Source organism: Strix aluco, chromosome 6 (genome assembly GCF_031877795.1).
Source record: "Strix aluco isolate bStrAlu1 chromosome 6, bStrAlu1.hap1, whole genome shotgun sequence".
Classification (NCBI taxonomy): domain Eukaryota; kingdom Metazoa; phylum Chordata; class Aves; order Strigiformes; family Strigidae; genus Strix; species Strix aluco.
In genome coordinates, this window is record NC_133936.1 from 26,738,464 (window position 1) to 26,761,969 (window position 23,506).

Sequence of the window (23,506 nt, forward strand, 5' to 3'; positions counted from 1 at the left end):
TGAACAAGTAGAATAAATATTAGAAATAGCTTTTGTTTTTACAGATGGTCACACATTTCAGTTTCCTAGAAGAAGGCCCTGACCTTATGATTACAGATTTTTGTGTTAGGACTCTTGCTGGATAGATATGATTGCACTTCCTTTGCATTATTCTTTGAGTGACAAAGTTAGGAAATATTTATTCTTCTGTATAGGCCATACCTGAATATCTTTACGGACACTTCTGATACGAATGTCACGACCTTCCACTATCAAATTGGCACTGGATGTGTTTCCACCTGCTACTACAGTGTACTGACCAGCATCAGACATTCTTGTGGAAGGAATGATGAGACGATGGACATATTTTTCTCTCTGAATTTTCATCCTAAGGACATCAGAAAAGAAAATGAGCAAGTTATTTCCTGGAAGAAAATACATAACAAAAGTCAATATGGTGTAGAAGCAATCATTCACCTGTCACCAATCTGGAGTTCTTGTCCATCCTTCATCCACTGGACGTGAATGTCAGGTTCTGAAATTTCACACTCAAAAATAGCCCTCTTCTTCTCCACAACCTTGATGTCTTTAATATGCTTCCTAAATTCAATGTGACGAGCTAGGGCAGAAAAAAAGTAGTATGAGTGCCATGATGCTATTTAAGCCACTAGAAGTCACTAAATATACCAATTAAGACAGCAAATACCTTCCACATATAAAGTGGCCGATGAAGCTGCTTTTCCAGCAACAAAAGTGTATTCTGCAGCATCACCAAAATGCACATTTCTTATGGAGAGGGAGTGTGTGAGCTTCTTTGTTCGTATCTGGCATTTATCAGTTGATTTTATTTCTACCCCATTCTTTAGCCATTTATATGAGATTCCTTCATAGTTAACAGTAACTTCAAATGTTATTGTATCTTTCTCTTCGGCATTGATGTCTTTTAGCATGGAGGTAATCAGGATGGCTAAAAGAAAAGAAATGGACATGGTTCGGGGTTTTTTGTTCTGTTTTGCTTTATTGTAAACACATGTTAACTGGATCAGAGATTATTAAAATTCTTTAAGACAGATTCTGATTTTTGTTATAATTAAAAGGAAGTCTCCGTCTCCAGAATCAACTACAATTAAATTTCCCAAAACTTCCAAATGACATAGGAACCCATATTCTGTCTGCTATGGTGACTTGGAGTTTAGGCATGTGGCCTAAACTTTCAAGGTCACAGCTTCTAGATCTCTTAAAAATGTAATTGAGGCTGTTTAGGGTTATTTGAAAACTCCTTTATAACAGTGCTGGTTTTATCTGAATTGCACCAAGTGCATGTATTAACACAAACTCTATTATTGGTAACTGTAAATTATTCTGGCTAATTTAATTTTTACGTACGTTTTACAGTCAGAGTTGCACTGACTCTGTCATTTCCACAGACAAATGTGTATTCTGCAGAATCTTCACTGCTTGTGTTCATGATATTGAGCTGATGGAGTTTCCCCTGGACCACTATTTTGAACTTTTCACTCATTTCAATCTCCACACCATTTTTCAACCAGACAGCAGGCACATTGAAATGAGAAACTTCACATTGAAAAGAGGCGGTTTTGGTCTCAGGAATCTCAATATTTTTCATGGTCTTTGTGATGTGTATGGCTAAGAGGGGAAAATAAAAGACAAAAGAAAAGTTTTTTTAAAAATCAGTGTGTGTGGAAGACTGCAAAAAACCAAGGGTAACAGGCTATGAAGTGTCAGTTCAAGTTGTTCAGTATGAGTTGGTCTAGCAATTCATATAATTACTTTCTTACAAACTTACAATACTTACTTTCCACAAACAGTTTTGCTTTACACTCAATTTGCCCAACAAGAGCTGTGTATTCCCCAGCATCAGCAGGAGATATGTTATGCAGCATAAGCTTGTGAACTTTCCTTTGAGAGATCATCTTGTATTTATCACTTTGTTTAAGCTCAACGTTTTTGTGGAACCATCGGACTGGTACAGTATCATGGGATACACTCAGTTCAAAGGAGACAACAGCATTTTCCAAAGCAGTCACATCCTTTGGCTTTTTGATGATCTTGACAGCTTGAGGAAAAAATTTAGCAAGATTCAGCAGTGTGTTTAATTTGAATTTCAAACCACACATTAAAGCAAATATTCAAACCAGATTGACTTACTTTCCACATGAAGTCTGGCATTTGCTCCTATCTTTCCAAGCTTAAAGCTATAAACAGACTCATCAGTGACAACACAGTGTTTGATTTTCAGTGTGTGAACAGTTCCTTTCACTGAAATTTCATATTTGTCATTTGATTCAAGTTCAACACCATTTTTAATCCACAGAGCTCCTTTCACATCAGGGTGGGTCAGTTCTACAGTGAAAACTGCCTCCTGTGTTTCTGTCACAGTCAAGTTCTTTAGTGTCTTCTTTATCTTAACAGCTAGGAAAAAAAATAATCCACTTAACAAAACAGACCAAAAATAAATATTATAGTAAATATAATAAACTTAATAAAACTGAATCATGGTGCTTAATTTTAAAATCTAGTATGTATATATTGATTTATACAGTTTCCACTGAAATAGTGTGCTTGGAACACAAAAAGGAACATTAACTTGTAGCATCCATGAGAAACAGGGTTTTTTCATTTGATATGCTTACTGCACAACTAGCAAAGAGAGAATTTCTACCTGTTAGCCTGTACCTTGAGTAAAATGTGTTTTTATTAAAATACCATGCTAAATTCCAAGTATGGAGACTCCAAAATACAGTAAGCTTGTGTCACGTCCCGCTCAGATGAAGGTCTCTCACAGCTTGCTACCTCAGAAAGCGCATCATATAAAAATATTTTCAAAATATGAAGCAAAATATGCTTGTATCTTAGGGCCTGACCCAAGACACAGTGAGTGATACTGGACTGAGTCTTAAAGACATCTTAAAGACATCAGTTAGTTATAAAAAATACTGACCTTCAACCTTCAGTTTGGCAGATGTCTTTGAACTTGCTATTTCATAGCTATATTCACCCATATCATCCAGTTTCGTGACAGGGATCTTGAGCCTTCTCTTTACACCATCAGATTCAGAACGGTACTGATCTGTCATAGGTAATGGTCTACCATTTTTTAGCCACTGGCCATCTGATTCAGGATTTGCCACTTCACATTCAAAAACAGCTGCCTGGGACTCAGCCACAGTCAGGTCAGTAAGGGGCTTTGAAATCGCACCACCTGTTGGGAAGCAAAAGCACATGTTTTTGTTGTGTTGCTGTTCAACTTTCCCCCATATGGAAATGCAGCCAAGTGAAAACTAGATGCTGGAATTCTTTGCCATAATTTGCAGCATGCCTATAGATATACTTGAAATATCAAGAATAGAATGTGACCTGAACATCACAAAAATATGTTTCTTACTTCTATCCTAGTTATTCTCATTTATTATTTTTATTATCAGCACATGTATACTGAACATTCAAGACAAAAACCTATTTTTTTAATTAATGATGTCAAAAGCATACTACAGCATTCCATAGTATGGCTCCAATTTAGCAAAACATACTAGCACTTACTTAAAAGTTTTGTTGAATTCAAATTATGCCAATCACAAAAAAGCAAGAACATAGGAAAAAAGATAAATTAAAGAAAAAAAAAAAGTACAGAAGCAGCAGAATTGCTACAATTATAAAATACAGTGTATTGAACATTGGTTTTAAGTCACAGTGAAGTAAAAATCTTGGACTTTAACCCTACTAACCTGCTACTATGAGCTTTCCAGATGTTTTCTTCTCTCCAGCATAAAATACATACTCTCCTTCATCATCTTTCATCATCTTCACCACTGTCAATTTATGTATTTTGCCACGTGCTTCAATTTTATATTTAGGACCAGCCTTTATTTCTTGGCCTTTGAAATGCCAAATTACATCAATTCCTGAATGAGACAGCTCGACTTCAAAGGATACATTCTGTGTTTCAGTGCAGGTGATGTCATGAAGACCTCTAATAATCTGAATTTCTATTGAAAAAAATACATTACAAATATATTAGTTGTTTCCACAGTTTTGCATTTAAAGAAGCAATTTCACAAAGAACTGTGCATCTTAAAGGAAACCTACTTTCAACTGTGACATTGCAACTTGTTTCAACTTTGCCAACCATTAGTTTATAATGTCCTTCATCTGATGCATGGGTTCTGGTAAGCACTAGCCTCTGCTTAGCGCCTTTACATACAGCTTGTACACGTTCATCAGGCTTTATCTGATGATCATTTAGGTACCATTTGGAGGAAGACACATCAGGTGCTGAAACTTTGCATTCGAGGATAGCTTTTGTTCCTTCAACTACATGAACATCTTTTAGAGGCACCACTATTTCCACACCTGTCAAGTTAAAAAAATATTAATCATGAAAAAACCTATGCCTTTAGGAAGTAATCCTAAAGGATCTAAAACTTAAACACACCTTCAAAATCATGATAATGACTTACTGTACACTGTGATCTGTCCAGTGGTTGACAGTCCAAGACCAGGAACATTAAAAGAGTAAGTTCCACTATCTTCCTTTGTTGCATCTTCTATCAGCAACATGTGTGACTGTTTATCCAACACAATGTGAATACGATCACTTGATTGAATTTCATGACCATCTTTCATCCAGACACCTTCCACATTTTCTAAGGAGACTTTAACTTCAAGTTGTACAATATCTCCTTCACAAACTTTTTGATCAGTAAGTCCTTGAAGTATAGCCATGGGACGAGCTGTGGAATGAAATGAAGTTAGTTAATCCTCATAACAGATAAGAAGAATGTTGAATATTAAGGCAGTATGGGATATAGTGATATAGCTATAATATATAGAATCTATAATACATAGACAATATAAGTATTAGAAATGCTTACGCTTCATCTTCAGTTTGCAGTGAGTCCTTTTCCCATCAACAACAAAGCTATACTCTCCTTGATCATCTTTATTAACATCTTTAATAGTGAGGATTTGGCGACCACGGCGGGATGTAATCACATATTTATGATTAGAAGTGAGTTCAACATCACCATGATACCATTTCCCCTCCACGTCTTCTGGGGAAACCTCACATTCAAGTTCGCCTGAGAAGGATTCTGGTACTTCAACATCCTCAAGTTCTTTAATAAACTCAACCACAGCACCTACAGGCAAAAATAATTACATTCATGAATAAGCTTGATTAGATGCCCCTGATGAAAACATTTCTTACTAAATGAGCCTAAGGAAATTTATATATCTACAGCGTAACCATTTTACATAAATATATCTCCAAACTTTCATACTGGATTCCAAGAATATGAAAGCAGCTTGAACATTTCTTAGTGCGTTAGACATCAGTTTAAATTGTTTTATTTCTTCCTGAAGCTGATTTCACTTTGACAGTACTACATGGTACAGAGCTGTGTGCTTCTCACCTTCAACAGTAAGCTTTGCAGTAGTTTTTATGGATTCATCTTCTACCAGTGCACAGCTGTAGTCATCAGCATCAGACATTTCAACTGCTAGCACAGAAAGAAAATGAGCCTTTCTGTCTGAGTGCATCCTGTATTTGTCTCCAGAATGAATCTCAATTCCATCCTTAAACCATTTCACTTTGACAAAGGGTTCTGATGTCTCACATTCAAATGTTGCCATGGAGTCTCTCTCTTTAGCAACAATATCTTGTAACTTCTGGGTGAAGCTGATTAACTGCTTGGCTGCAAAACAATATGCAGTGAATCAACAGTGCACTGACCATATAGAATTAACACACTATGATAAGCAGTAACAGAAAGGTAGGAGAATTTAAATTACCTTGTACTAACAGGAAAGCATGGCTAGAAGTTTCACCAGCTATATTGACTGCTTTCACCATGATGCTGGCAGAATCATCAGAAGTCACATCTCTGATGACTAATTCACAAACATTATCTTCAGGCCAGTACCAATACACACGATCAGTCCTTTCAATTTGCACACCGTTTTTGAACCACTGGCACTCAGGATCTGGTTTGCCGACCACTCTCACACGGAAGTGTGCATCTGTCCCCTGAGCTACAGTCTGGCTTTGAATTCGTTCAAATATCTTGGGAGCCTCCATGCTTGGACTAAGCTCAACCTTCTCTGGTTTGAACGTTGGAATGGTGATTTTGCCTTCAGGAGGAAGTGCTTTCTTCTCTTCCTCTGGGATCTCTTTGGTCCAGTGAAGAAGTTCTTCTTTTGTCTTTTTTAACATTTCTTCATATGATTCATCTTTTTTGCGAGACTTAAGTTCCACAGCAGTGATGGCTTCATAATAGCCCTCTTCTGTCCTACGCTTGAATTTACTACGCAGCTCTTCAGATTCCTCCGAAAGCTTCTCATGAGTGATTCTTTCAGCCCTTTTCAGTTTCACCACTTCTTTGGTTGTTGCCTCTGCAGGTTTGTCTACCTTCTGTACCTCAAAGAGAAGTTTTCCAGGCTCTGTCACTACAGGCTCATGTTTGGGTTCAGGAGCACGACGAAGAACAGATCTGAAGTCTTCCCTCTGCTGGATCTCAAGTTTCACCTTATGTTCAATAAAGCCTTCTGGATTCTCTGCCGTGACTCTCACCTCTCCTGTGTCATACGATTTGCAGTCCACAATATCCAGGTAGTAGATTCCATCGTAACGGAGCCTAAACCTTTTGCTCTTACGGATAAGCTGTCCATTGAGGTACCAGTTGACCTTGGGCAAAGGATAGCCAGTCACACGGCAGCGGAATCGTGCTGTTTCACCTTCCAGGACTCTTGCAGGTTCAGGAACCAAAACAATTTCTGGTTTTTGTTTTTCCTTTTGGTCCACTGCAACTGCAGGAAGAGCACCCTCATGGGCCATTCTTTCTAACTCTTCAATTCGCTGCAGTCCCCTTCTGCCTTCTGGCAACTGGGATTCTTCCACAAGGCTTTTCTCATCCTTCACAATCAGAGTAGCAGATGTATGGTCTGTACCATACTTGTTAGTTGCCCTGCAAGTGATCACTCCACTATCTCTGGAATAGGCTACTCCATAGTCCAGGCTACAGTACCCAAACTCATTGATCATGCGGAGTCTGTTAGCTGCTTCCAAGGGTTTGCCATCATGCAACCACTCCACCACCATGGTTGGGTCACCAATTGGTGTAAGCCTGCATTCAAAGTGTGCTGGGCCAAATTGCTTGAGCCGTAAAGATGTGAGCTTTTTCTTAAAGAATGGTTTCTGTTGCTTTTCTTTGTCATATAGATCTCCTTCCTCCCACTGCTCCTGACCATAACGCAAATGGAGAGGCTCTAACTCTGGTGCTGCAATCTCCTTGGCTTTGTAAGTTCCTTTTGGAATGATTAACCTCCTTTCTGGTTCAGGTTCTGCATGTTCAACTTCAACATTTACTTTGCACCGAGTAGTGTCTCGCCCAGCTTTATTGATAGCAGTAGCAGTATACCATGCAGCATCTTGCCTGGCAGTAGATTCAATTTTAAGGGCAGCTGCCCCTTTGGTTCCCTCAATCCTGAAATATTAAAATGATTTTATTTAAACTTTTTTGTACTTCTTTGTCATTCACTTTTGCCCTTCTCCAAAATTAGGTCAAAGCCTCCAAAGGCAAATCTCTGGAGGAACTAAACATGTTGTTTACATTTATTCATGTTTATGAGTGCAGTGCCTAAGAGTTAAACAGATAAGGATAATAAAAACCAGCCTGGAATTCAATGGCAGTTTTGCCTGCAGAGGACTTCAAAATCAGAGACGGATAAAGGTTCCTAAATCTCTGATGTAAAAGCATTGGCTTTGCAGAATACAAAATACACTATCTGGAAAAAATGGAGTGAGTCTTACAAAATATTTTATATCTCTTAGCCCTGCTGCAATGCAAAAGCTGTTAGCAGTTTCAGTAGCCATTGGACTAAGCCCTTAGTGAATCCCTTGTATGGAAGCAAGGGTGTTCAGCACACTGTAGGAGGCACTTTGCAGAATGGTGATTCTGGAAAGGAACTCCTTTACTATTTAAAGAAATTAAAAATGCTTACTTTATTTTGGGGTACTTATGAGGCACAATGATGTCACTATTCTTCAGCCATACAATGTCAGGATTAGGGTTACCAGTAGCTCTTACTGCCATCTCCAGTCTGGAGCCCTCCTTTACGCTAACATTCTTCAGCCTTTCCACAAAGTGTGGTCTGACTAGGTCTTCCTTAGCTGAAAGAGCAAGGGTAAGATATCACAAGAGGAAATGACATAACCATGGTTTTTAATAAACACTCCTCAGCGTGCACAGTAGATACCTTCCACACTCAGTGTCATTGAGACTGAAGCTTTGCCTGCCCTATTCTGAGCAATTACAGCCCATTCTCCAGAGTCATCAGGCATAGCAGGAACAATGATCAGTGACTGGGTTCCATCTTCTTTAATCACTATTTTATGGGTGTAGTCATTAACCACTTGTTGACCTGCAGACATGCATGAAAAAGAAAGTTACACTGAAAACAGTGTCTCAACAAGACGTAAAATGCATATGAGATTGGTTTTAAGATTATTTGTTGACAACAATGAGGTTGATGTACCATTATGGAACCAGTATGTCTCTGGCATAGGTCTGCCAACAACTTTTAAGTCAAATCTTGCTGTTTGTCCCTGTGAACATTTAAACGATGTAGGTTTCAGCACAAAAACTGGCTTATATAATCTCTCTAGTTGTCCTTCATCAGTTTCTTCTAATCTGCGGGCAGGAGAGCGAGAAGGAGAACTGCGGGCAGGAGACCGGCTTGGAGAGCGTGGAGAAAGAGATCTGGAAGGAAAAGATAAGACAGATGTGTATGACATGATAAACAGAGTTCAACTTTTGCCTTTAGCATAATTTATTTTAAAGAGGTTAACGAATTTGTATGAGAAAATGTGACAAAATTAATTTTTATTTGTAGTCACTTTTCTTTAGGTTTTTGACAGGAATTTGTACAGCTGAATAGTATTAAGATACACCAGAGCCAGGGAAATTTTGGGTTTTAGATACTGTACAGATATGGATGTAATCCTCTGTACATTTGTGCATGTGTGTGTATGTATATGGAGACAGAACACAGCACATGGCAATGCTGGATTTTTTCTGTCATAGAAATACAGCTATTTCAAGGGGCGGGAAATAAGAGTTGCACACAGTACTAAAACTCCAAGTGCAGAAGAATTTTTTTCCAACACCTGAGTACTTTAAGAAAGAAATATGGTTTCTGAGGTTGTAAATCTGATACTGTGGCTGGATATGCATGTGAATGATGGTACTCTGGGAACAGCATTGCTCATTAAGAAGGCAAATAAGACAAATAGTTGGCACATGAATCAATATAAACCATGAAAACAGCATTTAGAACTTCTTTAGATGTATGCAGACTCTAGTAACTTGTTTGGCTGCTCTGTAAGGAGTTTTTGGACTATCACAGCAGACTGAAGTCTCATGAAATCTATATATTACTGTGTACCTACCTATATCTTCTCATAACTTCTGGTCCTGGCATATAACCTGGAGTTGCTGTGGGTGCAACTGGCTCAACGTAGAGTTTTGCTGAGCAAATGGCATTTCCTTTCATATTACTGGCAAAGACAGTATAAATTCCTTCATCTTCAGGTAAAACAACAGGCAAACGCAGACTGGCACTGCCATCTTGCAGAACTTCCATGTGGTAGCGCTCTCCATGCCTTATGCGCTTACCATCTTTGTACCATGCAATCTGTATGGAAAGAAACAGTGGAATACTATGTGAGCTCTCCTAAAGACAAAGATCCATAATAACTCACGCATACAACATATTCTTACTTCCTGTTTTTTCAGCTGATGCATAATCACACCCCATATATTTGTGTTAACATCAACATTTTTACTGGAAATAAGTAAGACCAAAGCAACACATTTTCACAGTATCCTGAAAGATGAATTTTGGAGCTACAAACAGATATAAAGCCCATTTTGATGTAGAGCAAAGCGACCTACACTGGACTTGCTATTGTGTTCCCCACTTTTGTGGACTAACTTATGAGATACTCAGAAGCAAGACCAACTTAACTGGTAAATCTAATGTACCTCTGAACTGGCTAACCAACCTAATACTATTCTATTAAGTGACAAAAGGAAAATTCAGCTTGATATGAAAAAAAAGGACTGTATTTCCTTTGAGATTTGTTGTTTTCTATGCAGAATGTAGAATGTCTGACAATGAGATGCTAAGGGATTTCTCAAGTAGAGCACCAGATAGTTTTTTAAATAGATTAATGTCACGCAAGTCTGGGGTACCTTTGGTAATGGATATCCAGTCGTCTTGCAATGGAAAGTAACTCCTGTCCCTTCAAAGGTTCTGTAATTCTTTAATCTTAAATCGAAACCTGCTTCTATAGCTTCAGATTCAGAAATATCAACCATCATCTCCTCTCCATCTTCTTCAAGAAGTTCATCTAAGGTGGTTTTAATAATTCTGAGTTCAATTTCCTTGATAAGTCTTTCTTCAAAAGAAGAAATATGGAATTCCTATACAGAAAAGCAAGACCATTAGTTCTGTGTGACAGATAGTGACCTTGTAAAGAAGTGATTTGTACTGGTAAAATGTAAGTATACAAAATCAGTATGGCGTGGTAGACATACCTCATCTTCTACAAAAGTTCTGACCATCACTGTATCTTTTGCCATTTTCTTCCTAATTAGGGCTTGCTCTTTTTCATACTCTTTTTCAAAGTCACCATATGAAATAGCTGGGGCTACCTCAGCCACTTTTGGTTCCTGTACATATGCAGTCACCTGAGTTTGGTACATCATTTCTTGTTGCGATTTTAAGTAGGTTTCATAATCAGCTAAGAATTAAAAACACATTGATTTTGATAAGTTTTTGTGGTTTTTACTAGATTGAATAGAGAAAACAAGTACAAACTTATTTTACTGTTTTTGGTGATTCAAGCAGAGTTTCTCTCTCTTTAGCTAATAAAATACAAACAGCAATAAAATACAAAGACCGATGTCTTCAGATGAGCTTTATAAACAGGTAAGAATTTATTTAGGTGTTCTGGTTCTCAAAGTGGAAGCACCTGTAGAGACTATTTTACAATTTCTTCACTGTGGCTCTGTCTCCTTCAAACTTTCATGCATTTTTACAAGGACAACTAAAAAAAAATTAACTTGGCTTCTTTCCCTGTAACAGAACAACCTATTACTCGATTAACCTCCTTTCCCCACATCACTCTCTGAATGTATTATGTTATGTAGACTGTTATGGACATCAACAGAAGAAGGTTCCTATAGCTGCACATCCTAGGAAAGAATTTAAGGGCTTCAAAAACCTGATGTCAAATACTCCATCTTGCAGAAACAGAGCCACCAGATCTCCCTTTATGATTCCTGAACTGACCAAACTAAGCTGCAAAGACTTTGCAGCACAATTTAAAATGTATTTCCATTTTAAACTTAATTTTAAGAAATATTTTTCTCATTTCTTTAATCTACAATGTACCTTCTTCTAGTAAGGAGACCGTTGCAGAAGCTTCTCCATGTTTATTACGAACAACAATAGTATATTCTCCGGCATCGTCGGCAAAAGTCATAGAAATTTCAAGTTTGCATTCCCCGGTTTCTCTTTTGTAACTCACTTTGTATCTATAGAAAACATAAAAGCACAAGCTCTCTATAATTCTGATGAACAGACTTTTTAGTGAACTTGCCTTCAGTTATACAATTAATCAAGAATCCTAACTTGTACAAGACAAAAAAAGAGAAACTTCTGCAGGCAATTCTCACTCAATGAATCTGCAGAACAGTGTAAGAAAAGTAACCATGCTGAAACTAGAGTACAGGTCTATTTTCTTTCTGTTGACACTAAAATAAATGGGATGCAAACAGCAGTACTGAAATATCAGAGATCCAGTTATTAGACACAGTAAAATGGTATCTGCTGTGTGCATATAGGTTGTCCTAATATGGGTCATTATAGCACAATATATTTCAAGAATGCTACAAATGTATTTATCTCTGTTAGAAGGTGTGTTGCTTTCTATATTTGCATAGACAGAATGCAAACACTGCATAGACAGAATAAAACAAACTCAAAACTTCTTCCTGATTTGTTTTAAGGATATGTAGCATTGCTCATTTTATGGTATTTTGAATTATATAAGTTTTAAAATATATTTTAAAACTTATCAGCCTTCTAAAGCCTCATATTAAGACAGGATCCTACGATTTCTCCATTTCAAAAATAAAATTTCATTAAATCAGTGATGTTATTTGGCTCAGCATCAGTAAGGGAATCAAAACTAAGGTAGTGTCAATTAAATATTCTTAGAAGTTATGTTTAAATAGTTATTGTGCATTGTATTCAAAGTACCTGTAGCCAGTCGTTAGAGGAACTCCACCTTTTTTCCAGTAGACATGTGGCTTTGGGTTGCCCCCTACTTGGCATTCAAAAATAATGCTCCCACCTTCAATTAATTTATGTACTATGGGTTTTCTTATGAAGAAAGGAGGTATGGGTTCTCCTGATACTTCCTCTGCTGCAGCAGAGACATCTTCCATTACAATGTCCTTTGTCTCCGCATAGCTGAAATAAGATTTCAGTGCAAGTTAGTGAGCTGATGTATGAAGCTCTTACAAACAGAGTTCAAGAAACTAATGACCACAGTAGGAGCAGTCTGTTTAGGAAAATAACTTTACCGTTTCTCTTCTGTAACAGCCTTCTCAGAAATGGTTTCTCGAGTCTCAATTTCTTCTGAAACTGCAAGGCAAATATGATATAGTGGATCTTAAAATCCTTTAATAGTGCTTAAGCAGTGAGTTTAGTCAACACAAAGAGAGAGAAGGTTAAGTAGTTAGTTGACTCAGAGGGCCAGGTACTTCCACTGAGGAAGCAAGAGGATCTATCAGGCCATAACTGGCCTTTCCAGCCCTGTTAACTAACAGTCCTAGAATACAATTCAAGGCATATATTCTACTTGGGAGCTGACAAAATGTCTAAATTACATTACAAGTAATATGTAGCTAACAAAATTTATAATCTTCCTACAATGATAAATATACATACCTTTCACATATAAGTGGCAAGATGTGCTGACGCTCCCGGCCTTATTGGTAGCAGTGCAGGTAAATCTTCCACTGTCTTCTGCAAATGCTTCACGAATCACAAGGCGAGCAAGCCCTGCTTTGAAAGTGATCTGGAAGTCCATTGAGCTCTCAATCTTGTAGTCTTCCCTGTACCATGTCACAGTAGGCTGAGGATGACCAGAGATATGGCACTCCAGAGTGACAGACTCGCCTTCAGTCACAGTCTTATTTTTGAGGCCCTGTATGACAAAAAATATCACAGTCAGTATATATTTTCACTACTAAACAACTAAAACCTATTTGGATGGAAAATTTAATGCCTACTTCAAAACAGTGTTCTGTTCAGCAGCATACCCAGGAAAAAAGATATATTTTCCGAAGGGAAGTATTTGAAACTGTATTTGAGATCTCTGAACATTACTGTTATTAACAGAAAATGAAAAGGTACATTGATGTTTATGCAGATCATGGTGAGAAATTGTTTCATTGCAGAAAAGGTCAACCTACTATGTGACATAATAGTGAAGAATCACCCCCATAACAGACATTGAGAATAGTCTGTATCAGAGATAAATTGTATGTCTAAGTCAGTCTAATACAGAGATAGATTACATAAAGCCAAATTTTCATGGTCAGGTTTTCAAAGGTAAAAGTTAAAATACAAAACAGGTAAAAACATAGTGTAACTCCTCTAATCTACATACAAATTACTTACTGAGACTAAGGTGGGTGGAGTAGCAGGGATTTCTGCAGGTACAGGAACTCTGGCAGTTTCTGTTACCTAGGACGTTTAAAGAACAGTAAATAAACACCTAACAAAGCCAAGGACATAAACAGAAGAATTTAGATAAGAAAATAAATTAGGTAAAGAGAGCTCTTTGCTTGTCATAGGTAAATATTAGGTCCTTAGAAGGATTTGTGTAAAACAACAAAGAGATAAAAGTCAGCAGAATGCTGTAAAAGTGGAAAATTACAATGAGAAAACAGCAAACTGAGACTGTTACATTTTTAAGATGAAAGTCAGTCAAAGTGACGCAAATTTGCTTAATAACATACCTTTGCTTCACCTTCTTTCCGCAACACCAAGTGTTCTTCCCGCACTGCTTCACCTTTAATGCTTACACCTGCCTCTTTTCTAGTCTCAACATCATAGCGACTTTTATAGGCTTCAGCAGCCTCCCCAAAAGGAAACTGTGGAGGGGCGGCTGGCTCTGCTTTTATCCTGACTTCATGTGGCTTTAGCTGAGGTGGTTTCACAGGCTTGGTGATCTTTTGCACAGCAGAAGTAGCTGATAACTCTTTTTCCAGAGTAGCCATGGCAGATCCAGCTATTGAAACCTAGAGAACAGAAGAGAAAGAGTTACAGCTTTGTTCTCTTGTTTTTAAAGGAAACAGTAAATTTCCCAAGCAGATTGCATATTCCTTAGTTACTTTTTGTTGACACTGCAGAAGATATGTATATATATAAAAATGAATTCTAATTTTAGACTGGAGTAGTAGAACACTGGAGATATAATATCCTTGTAGTATTTTTGATGTGTCTAACATCCAAATATTTTGGTTTCTGCTTTAGAATTTGTTCTTTAAATGGTCAAGAAGCTCTTAAGTGCACCATGAGAAATGTCCTCTAAATTTATTCACTTGAGGCCCTAGCTTTCCATTTAATCTGACTGATACCGCAATAAACAATACTACTAATTACATAACTGTCGGTGATTAAAATAACCAAAGAGATTTCAAAATGCTATTGTAGGTGTAATAACTTTGGAAAACATACATAAATCTTTAACAAAAAATATTTTAGGCACTTTTTATGGTGTGTGATTATGTTTGAGGGGAAAAACAGTTCATTTTTAAACTCCAGGTGAAGAGAGAAAGTATGCTTGAATGAGGAAATTAATTAAATGGGAACTTTCAATATTATATGAAGGAGTCAAACAGAAGAATGGAAACTATAACATTAAAAATGGATGGTGTCATATTATGCAGTCTGGATTTTTTCTATTTCAAAAATTAGGTTAATATGTTGTAATCTGCAAGGAAGAAAGAAGCACTGTTTTCAACTTGCTAGTGAGCTGATGCACATAATAAGATTGTAGAGGGATACTTCTGCTCTTTAAAAATCGTAAGTTGCATGACAAATGTTGACAATTTCTCTGCATGACATGAAGTATTGAAGCTGCATCCTTAAACAGATGATAAGCTTGTTTAAATAACTAATAATTACAAATCACACTTTAGCAGTCCATATGTCTGTTTATAACACTGCTTTTTATTATTCAAATAAGACAACAGAAAAAACTGCAGAGAGCATACAACTCTTCTTCTTAGGAAAGCACCATACTGGAGGGGAGGAAAAACCAACTGGAATGGGTGACCTACTGGTTATTATAAAAAAGCACACTGGTCTTCTTGGTTACAGTTTTCACTTCTTACCTCATACGTATGATCTGGTTTAGGAACAGCAATTTTGGAGACTGTGAAGTGAGGACTTGCTGTGCGGGGTCGCGGGTGTTCAACGTGAATTGTTTTCTCAGTTTCTGTTGCTCTTTTTATCTATGCAAAGCAATGAAAAAAATTGTTGAGAACGTGATGCCGCTCTCCAAACTGAAACAGATTTCACTGGGACGTAGTTTTGGAAAAGAATGCAACGTAAACCGAGTCTAACCTCTGTTGATATTTGAACTTCCTTCTTTTCAGTAGCTGCGATATGTTTCTCAGGAGGAACATAGACAGTTTTAACTTCTTTAGTGACAACATGACGTTCTGCTGGGGCCTCAGCAGCATGGTCTGTTACAGCATGCTCTTTATAGCCATATGCCAAAGTTTTCTGCTTTACATAAGCTTCATCTGCTTGTTCGGGTTCCCAGGGTGATCGAACACGTGCCTGATCCACTGCTGCAACAACTGTAGCTACAGCTTCAGCCTTTTTTCCAGCTTCAGTCTACAGATAACATTGGCAGAATTTATACAAATATTCATCATTATACTAAAGGCTTGCATATATGGAAAATACTTATAAATACAATGTTCAGTAATGTATATTCCAGACAAAGAAAGAGTGCATAGATACGCAAAAGTAATAATGTAAACATCAAATGTGTTCACCCATAAATACACTTCACAGTAGATTCAAATATAGACATATTTTTTTCTAAGCTCTGTCTGTGCATATTCAGAACATAGAGCTATGCCTTTGTGCTTTACATATATCAATATTTGTATGCAAGCCCACTTTTAATACTCCATAGTCACATTTATGGCTACTTGTCTAGGAGTACAGCAGGTACATAAACGTGCACATAAATTTAAAGTCAGTATGCTCATCAGCTCCATATAACTGTTAGATGCTACTAAAAATGTAGAGAATGTGTCTATTATCTGATGTGAATGTATTTACTAAGGAATATACCCATAAAAAATTTTACCGCAGGCATATCTGTTAGTTCAGCGCTAATCTATTTTACATGATTTTACAAAAGAAGAAAAACTGAGCTTTCTGAGAAATTAGAAAGAATGCATTTATATCAGGACTCTTTTTTGTTTCTAATAACTGATAAATACTGTCAACTTCTATGTTATCAGGATCCAAATTTCTGCCCAGTCAGCAAACAGCAGGTAATAGGATGATTACTACTAGTGTTTATTGTTACTGTCATAACTGATCTCGATGTAGCAACAGATCATATGAAAAGTATGACTTGTAGATGGGAAAAAAACTAATAGATAATTTCATGCTGATTTTAAAATCATTATCACCTTAAACTAAAATAACTTAAGCAAGGCAAAAATGTGATTGTTTACAGTTATTTAGGTAATAGGGACCTCTTATTCGGTATCGTTGCAGATCTCACAATTATTGTTTATACTAACTTGAATTTGGCCCTATTTTACATTATCTAACAAGTAACTCTTATCAGTCTGACTTCTCTGAGTGAATTTTATATGCTATGCTCTTTTAATTATATTTTATAGAGGTATTTTATGAATGTACCATACTATTTCTAACAAAGTAGATAGATAGACTTTAAATAAAAGCTGTTGGCAACTATGTTATTCTTCCACGTATGACAGCTCCTGGCTGTATTATAATAGAAAAGCTTTTCTGCTGTGGGAGTCCTACTGGAACAAAACTGTGTCAACAAGCGTCTGATTGTCAGAAGTAATAAACTGGACAGACTTGAATGGATGTTAAAGTTTGCATTGTACAAAGAACAATACAATTCAAACCTTAATAGAGGGAGGTTGTTTCATCTGACAACCATAAAATTGCAAGGAACCATCTTGTAGAAAAAGATTGCAGCATCAGAAATTTGAACATTACTTGAAAGTCATTGGTAGGGAGCAGGCTTTCACAGAGAAATCTGACTGTAGTCTTTAAAGTGGCCAATAGTCTTTCAATAAGGCCAAATGCCAGGTGCTGCACTTGGGCCACAACAACCCCCAGCAGTGCTACAGGCTTGGGGAGGAGTGGCTGGAGAGCTGCCAGTCAGAGAGGGACCTGGGGGTGTTGATTGACAGCTGGCTGAACATGAGCCAGCAGTGTGCCCAGGTGGCCAAGAAGGCCAATGGCATCCTGGCCTGTATCAGAAATAGCGTGGCCAGCAGGGACAGGGAAGTGATCTTACCCCTGTACTCAGCACTGGTGAGGCCGCACCTCGATTACTGTGTTCAGTTTTGGGCCCCTCACTACAAAAAGGACATTGAATTACTCGAGTGTGTCCAGAGAAGGGCAACGAAGCTGGTGAAGGGTCTGGAGCACGTCGTACGAGGAGCGGCTGAGGGAACTGGGGTTGTTTAGTCTGGAGAAGAGGAGGCTGAGGGGAGACCTCATTGCCCTCTACAACTACCTGAAAGGAGGTTGCAGAGAGCTGGGGATGAGTCTCTTTAATGAAGTAACAAGCGATAGGACAAGAGGGAATGGCCTCAAGCTGTGCCAGGGAAGGTTTAGACTAGATGTCAGGAAGTATTTCTTTACAGAACGGGTTATTAGGCAGTGGAATGGATTGCCCAGGGAGGTGGTAGAGTCCCCATCCCTGGAGGTGTTTAAGAGTAGAGTCAACATAGCGCTGAGAGATATGGTGTAGATGGGAACTGGTAGTGTTAGGTTAATGGTTGGACTAGATGATCTTCAAGGTCCCTTCCAACCTAGTTGATTCTGTGATTCTGTGGCATTTCCTAACAGGAAATAAACCTCTTTATCACTAGAAAGAATCACATTGACTCTGTTACTTGACAATCATCCCACTTGATGGGTATATTATCATGAATTAATTTGAGGGCATTCCATTGTACCCAAGTAACTCTTAAAAGGTGAGGTTTGCAGATAAAACAGATTGTAACAGTGCATTTCACATCTGCAACAGCTATATTCACCTGATCATAAGTTAGATGAATTTGTTCTTGCTTGGCTGTAATTTCTTCTCTAGTTCTGGACACTGTGACTGGTGCTTTGGTTTTATCAGTAGCAATTATTTTCGGAACTACAGTAGTTTTCTTAACTTCCTTTTTAATCTAATTAGTATAGCAGAAATAAAAGTTTCAGTTACATATGATCTTGAAAGATATTTGAACAATGGGAAAGCATTTTGGATTGGGAACAGGGAAGGACATTTAAGGGGTTAGATCCTTGTGCACTGCACGCAGCTTTGTATTATATGTATACTGGTAAGTATTGTTACACCCTGACACCTATTTAAATAAAACTAATGATTAAAAAAAAAAAAAAAGTTAAAATGCATTTCAAGAGTCACTCAGTCCATTCCAAAGGTCAGTCAGGAGAGAATTGGGGGCATCCTATTAATGAAAACAGTTAGGACAGAAAGGTAGAGGTGGAATAATATAGTCTAATTAGCAGTAGTTCTAAAAGTTTGTAAGTGGAATAAATCTTAGATAAAATGAGCTGGAAATGTATAGTTAGTATTTTTTGAGGGACACATAAGGTTTGTAAAGAAGAAAGGATAAGGAAACAGATATGGTTTTAATAGTTCTATTCACCTTTTCATGGGTTATGCTCACTTGTTCTTGTTTGGTAGCAATTCCTTCTTTACTTTTCGATATTATGACCGGTGCTTTAGGTTTATCAGTGGTAATTACTACCTTAGGTACAGAAGGTTTCATATCTTCCTTTCTTATCTAGTTTTTATGGTAAAGAAAAATAATAGTAATTAATTATGCCTGTTGCCAAAATTACACATCTTTTTGGGAAACTGGGATAAGGTTTCAGAATATATATCAGTAAGAGAAAAACATCACCTGAGAAATGGAATAATTCCTTTGCACAGAACAAGTTATAGACTAGCTGAATGATGTGTATTCAAAGTCATTAAGATATCACATTAATCTGTGTGTGAATTAGAGAAGAATCTGTCTACTTCCTAGTTAATTGTGATATATCATTGTTATGTTTTGTAGAAAATATTTGCATAAAAATTAGTATTACTGACTTAATATTTATTCTCATGGCTAGATGGAACTATTTCATCGGTTACTCCAACAAACAATCATTCCACAATATGGCCTAGCAGATACATTCAGTCCTCATACAAATATGAACTTCACTAAAGCAAACTCCATAGGTACGTATCATACGATGAGACATGACCTTTACAATTTATCTTCAGAAATCTAACTTCAGACAAAAAGGAAAGGTCATTAAGCATCAGATGAAATTCTGAGCGCCCTGGCAATAAAAGCCATAATGCTCAAAGGTTCTGTAGGAAGGGCAGCTGCGCTCTTCCTCTGTAGACAGAGCTGCTATGAAGTCAGTAGAATTGGACCTGCAATGCTGGGCCTACACCTGGAATAATTTGCTTTATAAATTTTTCAGTTTGTAATCTTCTCTTCATAAAAACGCAGAGCAAAGATTTTAGTACATTCAATGAAAAATGAGGTTTTACGAACTTATTAGAGTGTAACAATGATTTAAACATCTGTAACATTTTTTACCTTTTCATGAGCAATGTGCACTTGCTCATGTCTGGTAGATATTTCTTCTCTAGCTCTTGATATTCTTTCTTGTTCTTTGGCTTTGTCTGTGGCAATTATTGCTGTGGGTAGTGGAGTTTTCTCTGGTTCTTTTCTTATCTGAATGTTTACAAATAAAGAAGTTTAAATGATATACTGTTTAAAATTATAAGGTATGTGATTTTCAATACATTTGGAAAAGAAGATACAAATGAAAGAGAGGAAAAGTGACAAACTCTGGATTTCAAAATCATCTAGTCTGGAAACAACAATTACAACATAAACAGACTTTTTATAAAACATAAATACATTTAGCATAAAAATAATAAAACGTACCACAAATGCTTGCTTTGTTACTGAAAGCAGTAATAAAAATATTGGATCAGAGAAAAACTATCCTGCATCATAATCAGTTTGAGAAAGTGTAGGATGTTAAAAACAACTTTTGGGTAACTCTCACTTTGCCAAGAAGTTCATGATGTAATCTGCACATAAACATGTAAGGTTTTGACCAGGTGGATTTCTGTTTCTTGGTACTTTAAAGGTAAGTTACACTTTCTTCACATATTTCAGCTAGAATGCAAATGTAACATTTCTCTATAAAAGCTGGTCTTCCATTAAATTACATTCATCTGATAAAACACATGCTAAAATAATCTGAAATCGAATCACTCATCAGTATTTTCAAAATTTATTTCAATGCAGAATGAGTTTTTCCTCCTTTTTCTGACCCACAGTGCTGCCAACAAAGCAAGAAGGCTACAAATGGCAAGCTTAGAAACAAAACCAGGAAAAAAATATGGAAAATTTAAGAGGTATTTCCTACTTGTCAGTTCTTTAAATGGTTGAGAACACTATCTAGTAAATCACTATACAATATACAAAAAATAGATTTTTTTCTAAGTTAATGTTTTTCAAGTTTATCTATAACATTATTAGGTATTAATAATGGAATTGAAATACAAAAGGAAATACAGTCATCATCAAGGAGAGACAGAATGATAGTGTAAACTAGAAGAGCGAACCTATACAAAAGGAGAAAATAATATTACGGTATGCCATTTGTCTTGTTCATAGGCTTGTCTTTTTGATGGGATATTAGATTTTGAACAAGGTAGAGTATGACAGTCATTGGTAACATCTGTATTCACCTTTTCATGAGAGATGTGCCTTTGTTCTTGTGAAGTAACAATTCCTTCTCTAGTTCTCGATATTACTGTTTGTTTTGTGGCTTTATCACTGGTAACTACTACCGTTGCCTCCTTTCTCATCTGATTTTTACAGCAACAAACAAAAAAACAAAGCCTTAAAATTCATTTTAACAAATTGGTCATCAAAAGAAGAGGAGAAGAAAAAATAAGAGAGGAATGGTAGTGAAGGAAAAATATTAAGAGAGAATTATTTTATTCCTAGTGGGGAAATTATAAATAGGGTATTAGAGGAAAAACTTCATCAGTGTAAGAATAATGTTAGAGAATAAATGACAAGGGAGAATACAGGAACACTTTCATAGAAGGCATTCTTAAACTTAAAAGCAGTTTAAGAATAATTAGTTCAATCCTGCTATGATGGAAAGCAATGGAATAAGTGATCCATGAGCATTCCTTTACAGTCCAGATGCTCGATACGAGTATGCATGCTTTTGCAGTGCACTGGGTAATATCTTGTTAATTCCTCACAGTGAATCATGCCTTGTTTGCATGTTGGATGAAGGGATAAAGGGGCAATCATAGAGTGTCTGTGCTCTATTTCTACCTGCTCCCGAACAGGTTGAACGTGGACTGCAGTCATTGCTGTCCTTTTAGAAGTTTGCTCTACAACACCTGGAGGTGGTTCTCTCACCATGGCTTGATCCACAGCAGCAACAACCGTAGCAACAGCTGCTGTTTTTTCACTGTCCTTTCTCACCTATATTAGTCACATCAAAAGACATTTTTTCATGTTTTGCATACATTCAGAAGAAGCACAAAACAAGTTACAGAACATTGCAAAAAAGTATTTAAATATTTGCAACAGAACTCACTCAACAGCAGATACACACACGTTTTTACACACAGCCTCTTGGACTCCATTTAGCACATAGAGTAAAACCAATGCTTTTTCCAAAAAATAGACTTTACCTCTCTAGCACCAGCCGCCACCTCACCAGCAGTAGCACCGCTAATGGTAACTTGTTCTTGGACCCCGTATCTCCCCTCCCATCTTTCTTCAGTTCTTATTTGGGTAGCGCTTGTAGATACTCTTGTTTCCCTCATCTGGGCTTCTGTGGTTGCAGCATAACCTTCCTGCTTCCAAGGAGGAAGGACTTCGGCCCCACCTGTTGTCACTACATGTGTTTTACGGATTGGAGATGGAGATTTCACTGGTCTAATAGGTGAGGTGGAGATTCTTCCCGCCGGAGAAACTGATCTAATGAAGAAATAAGGTATTAATACGATTAATTTAGTGTCATACAGGGAAAACTAAACAAACAACTTCAGCCTGAACTTGAATTCACTCCCCATTTATGGTATTCTTCAGTACTTTGTAGTTTAACTTTTAAAAAGTTTTTGAGGTGTTCTACTTATAAATTACACTTATCTGTTTTTAACATTATGTCTAACGTGTGTTTTTGTCATACTCATAACTGTGACACATTTCTGTAGTAGCTTAGTTAGATTTCCAAACAGAAATAAGGGCAAATGTCAGAGGCAATTTTCACTGAAGCACATATATTTAAAATATAAAAATACATTATTAATTTCCATTTGCTCTATCTTAATTCTCCTAATAGGAATAATATAAAAGGCTTACAGGCTGTGAGTATTACATATTATGTTTGTGGTCTGGTCTCTGTAGAGAGACAAAATGATTGGTGTAACTTTTCTTTGTAAAAATACCATGTGGCAGTTATCTAGAAACAACTGTATCTACTCCTGCACCACATCTCATTTCCACAAGTCATCCGTACATGTGCTCAGATCAGGACCTATATTTTTTCCCATACTTACATTTACAAATCTCAGCCAAAATAATTGGTAGCCACTTTGAAAGTGCTAGTTTCTAAATTTTGATATTCCAAACAATCAATTCTAATCCTAGCAGGTAGTTTTAAACCATTTTTCAAAATGCTTTACAGGCTTTCTAACTTGGATTTTCTTTGAGAGGAATTTTTTTATGCTGTACTTCCCAGGTAACATTAACAAATTGCAGCAGTAGGGGGCAGCAGCATCATATTAATTTTTGGATTTATTTTCTAATGTATTGTATTTCTAAAAGGGGTTTGACTAGCAGGGGAGTACAAACTTCTAGTTCCATATGCACTCTAGATGGCACTATTGAATTATTCTTTCATCTATGCAGTTTGTTAGTTATTGCTAGTTACTATCAATCCATTTCTTCCTGTCCTTGCAAGTTATTCTCAGTGGGACAAAGTTCACCAGCATACCTAGCTCTGGCAATTTAAATGGGGCTCTTCTGAGCACTCAGCTTGGAGCCATTCCTTCCATGATGCTGGTGCTTCA

At 37.0% G+C, this 23,506-nt stretch overlaps 1 protein-coding gene across 1 annotated transcript in view; it reads right to left on the reverse strand.

Annotated features, from left to right (window-relative positions):
* TTN (titin) overlaps nt 1–23,506 on the reverse strand; it is a 242,809-nt gene that overhangs the window by 209,719 nt on the left and 9,584 nt on the right. Inside the window, exons 7-39 of the mRNA XM_074829250.1 lie at nt 22,124–22,412; nt 21,759–21,911; nt 21,155–21,274; nt 19,986–20,123; nt 19,035–19,172; nt 18,414–18,551; nt 15,706–15,981; nt 15,474–15,593; nt 14,094–14,375; nt 13,753–13,818; nt 13,018–13,276; nt 12,651–12,711; nt 12,325–12,537; nt 11,455–11,597; nt 10,596–10,801; nt 10,251–10,481; nt 9,446–9,690; nt 8,533–8,756; nt 8,254–8,418; nt 7,999–8,167; nt 5,791–7,481; nt 5,412–5,693; nt 4,872–5,138; nt 4,458–4,730; nt 4,087–4,350; nt 3,726–3,986; nt 2,942–3,202; nt 2,149–2,412; nt 1,796–2,056; nt 1,366–1,626; nt 686–946; nt 457–598; nt 202–367 (exon numbers count right to left, since the gene is read on the reverse strand). Coding sequence (XP_074685351.1) covers nt 202–367; nt 457–598; nt 686–946; nt 1,366–1,626; nt 1,796–2,056; nt 2,149–2,412; nt 2,942–3,202; nt 3,726–3,986; nt 4,087–4,350; nt 4,458–4,730; nt 4,872–5,138; nt 5,412–5,693; nt 5,791–7,481; nt 7,999–8,167; nt 8,254–8,418; nt 8,533–8,756; nt 9,446–9,690; nt 10,251–10,481; nt 10,596–10,801; nt 11,455–11,597; nt 12,325–12,537; nt 12,651–12,711; nt 13,018–13,276; nt 13,753–13,818; nt 14,094–14,375; nt 15,474–15,593; nt 15,706–15,981; nt 18,414–18,551; nt 19,035–19,172; nt 19,986–20,123; nt 21,155–21,274; nt 21,759–21,911; nt 22,124–22,412 — 8,290 coding nt within the window. The remainder of the gene's footprint in view (nt 1–201; nt 368–456; nt 599–685; nt 947–1,365; nt 1,627–1,795; nt 2,057–2,148; nt 2,413–2,941; nt 3,203–3,725; nt 3,987–4,086; nt 4,351–4,457; nt 4,731–4,871; nt 5,139–5,411; nt 5,694–5,790; nt 7,482–7,998; nt 8,168–8,253; nt 8,419–8,532; nt 8,757–9,445; nt 9,691–10,250; nt 10,482–10,595; nt 10,802–11,454; nt 11,598–12,324; nt 12,538–12,650; nt 12,712–13,017; nt 13,277–13,752; nt 13,819–14,093; nt 14,376–15,473; nt 15,594–15,705; nt 15,982–18,413; nt 18,552–19,034; nt 19,173–19,985; nt 20,124–21,154; nt 21,275–21,758; nt 21,912–22,123; nt 22,413–23,506) is intronic.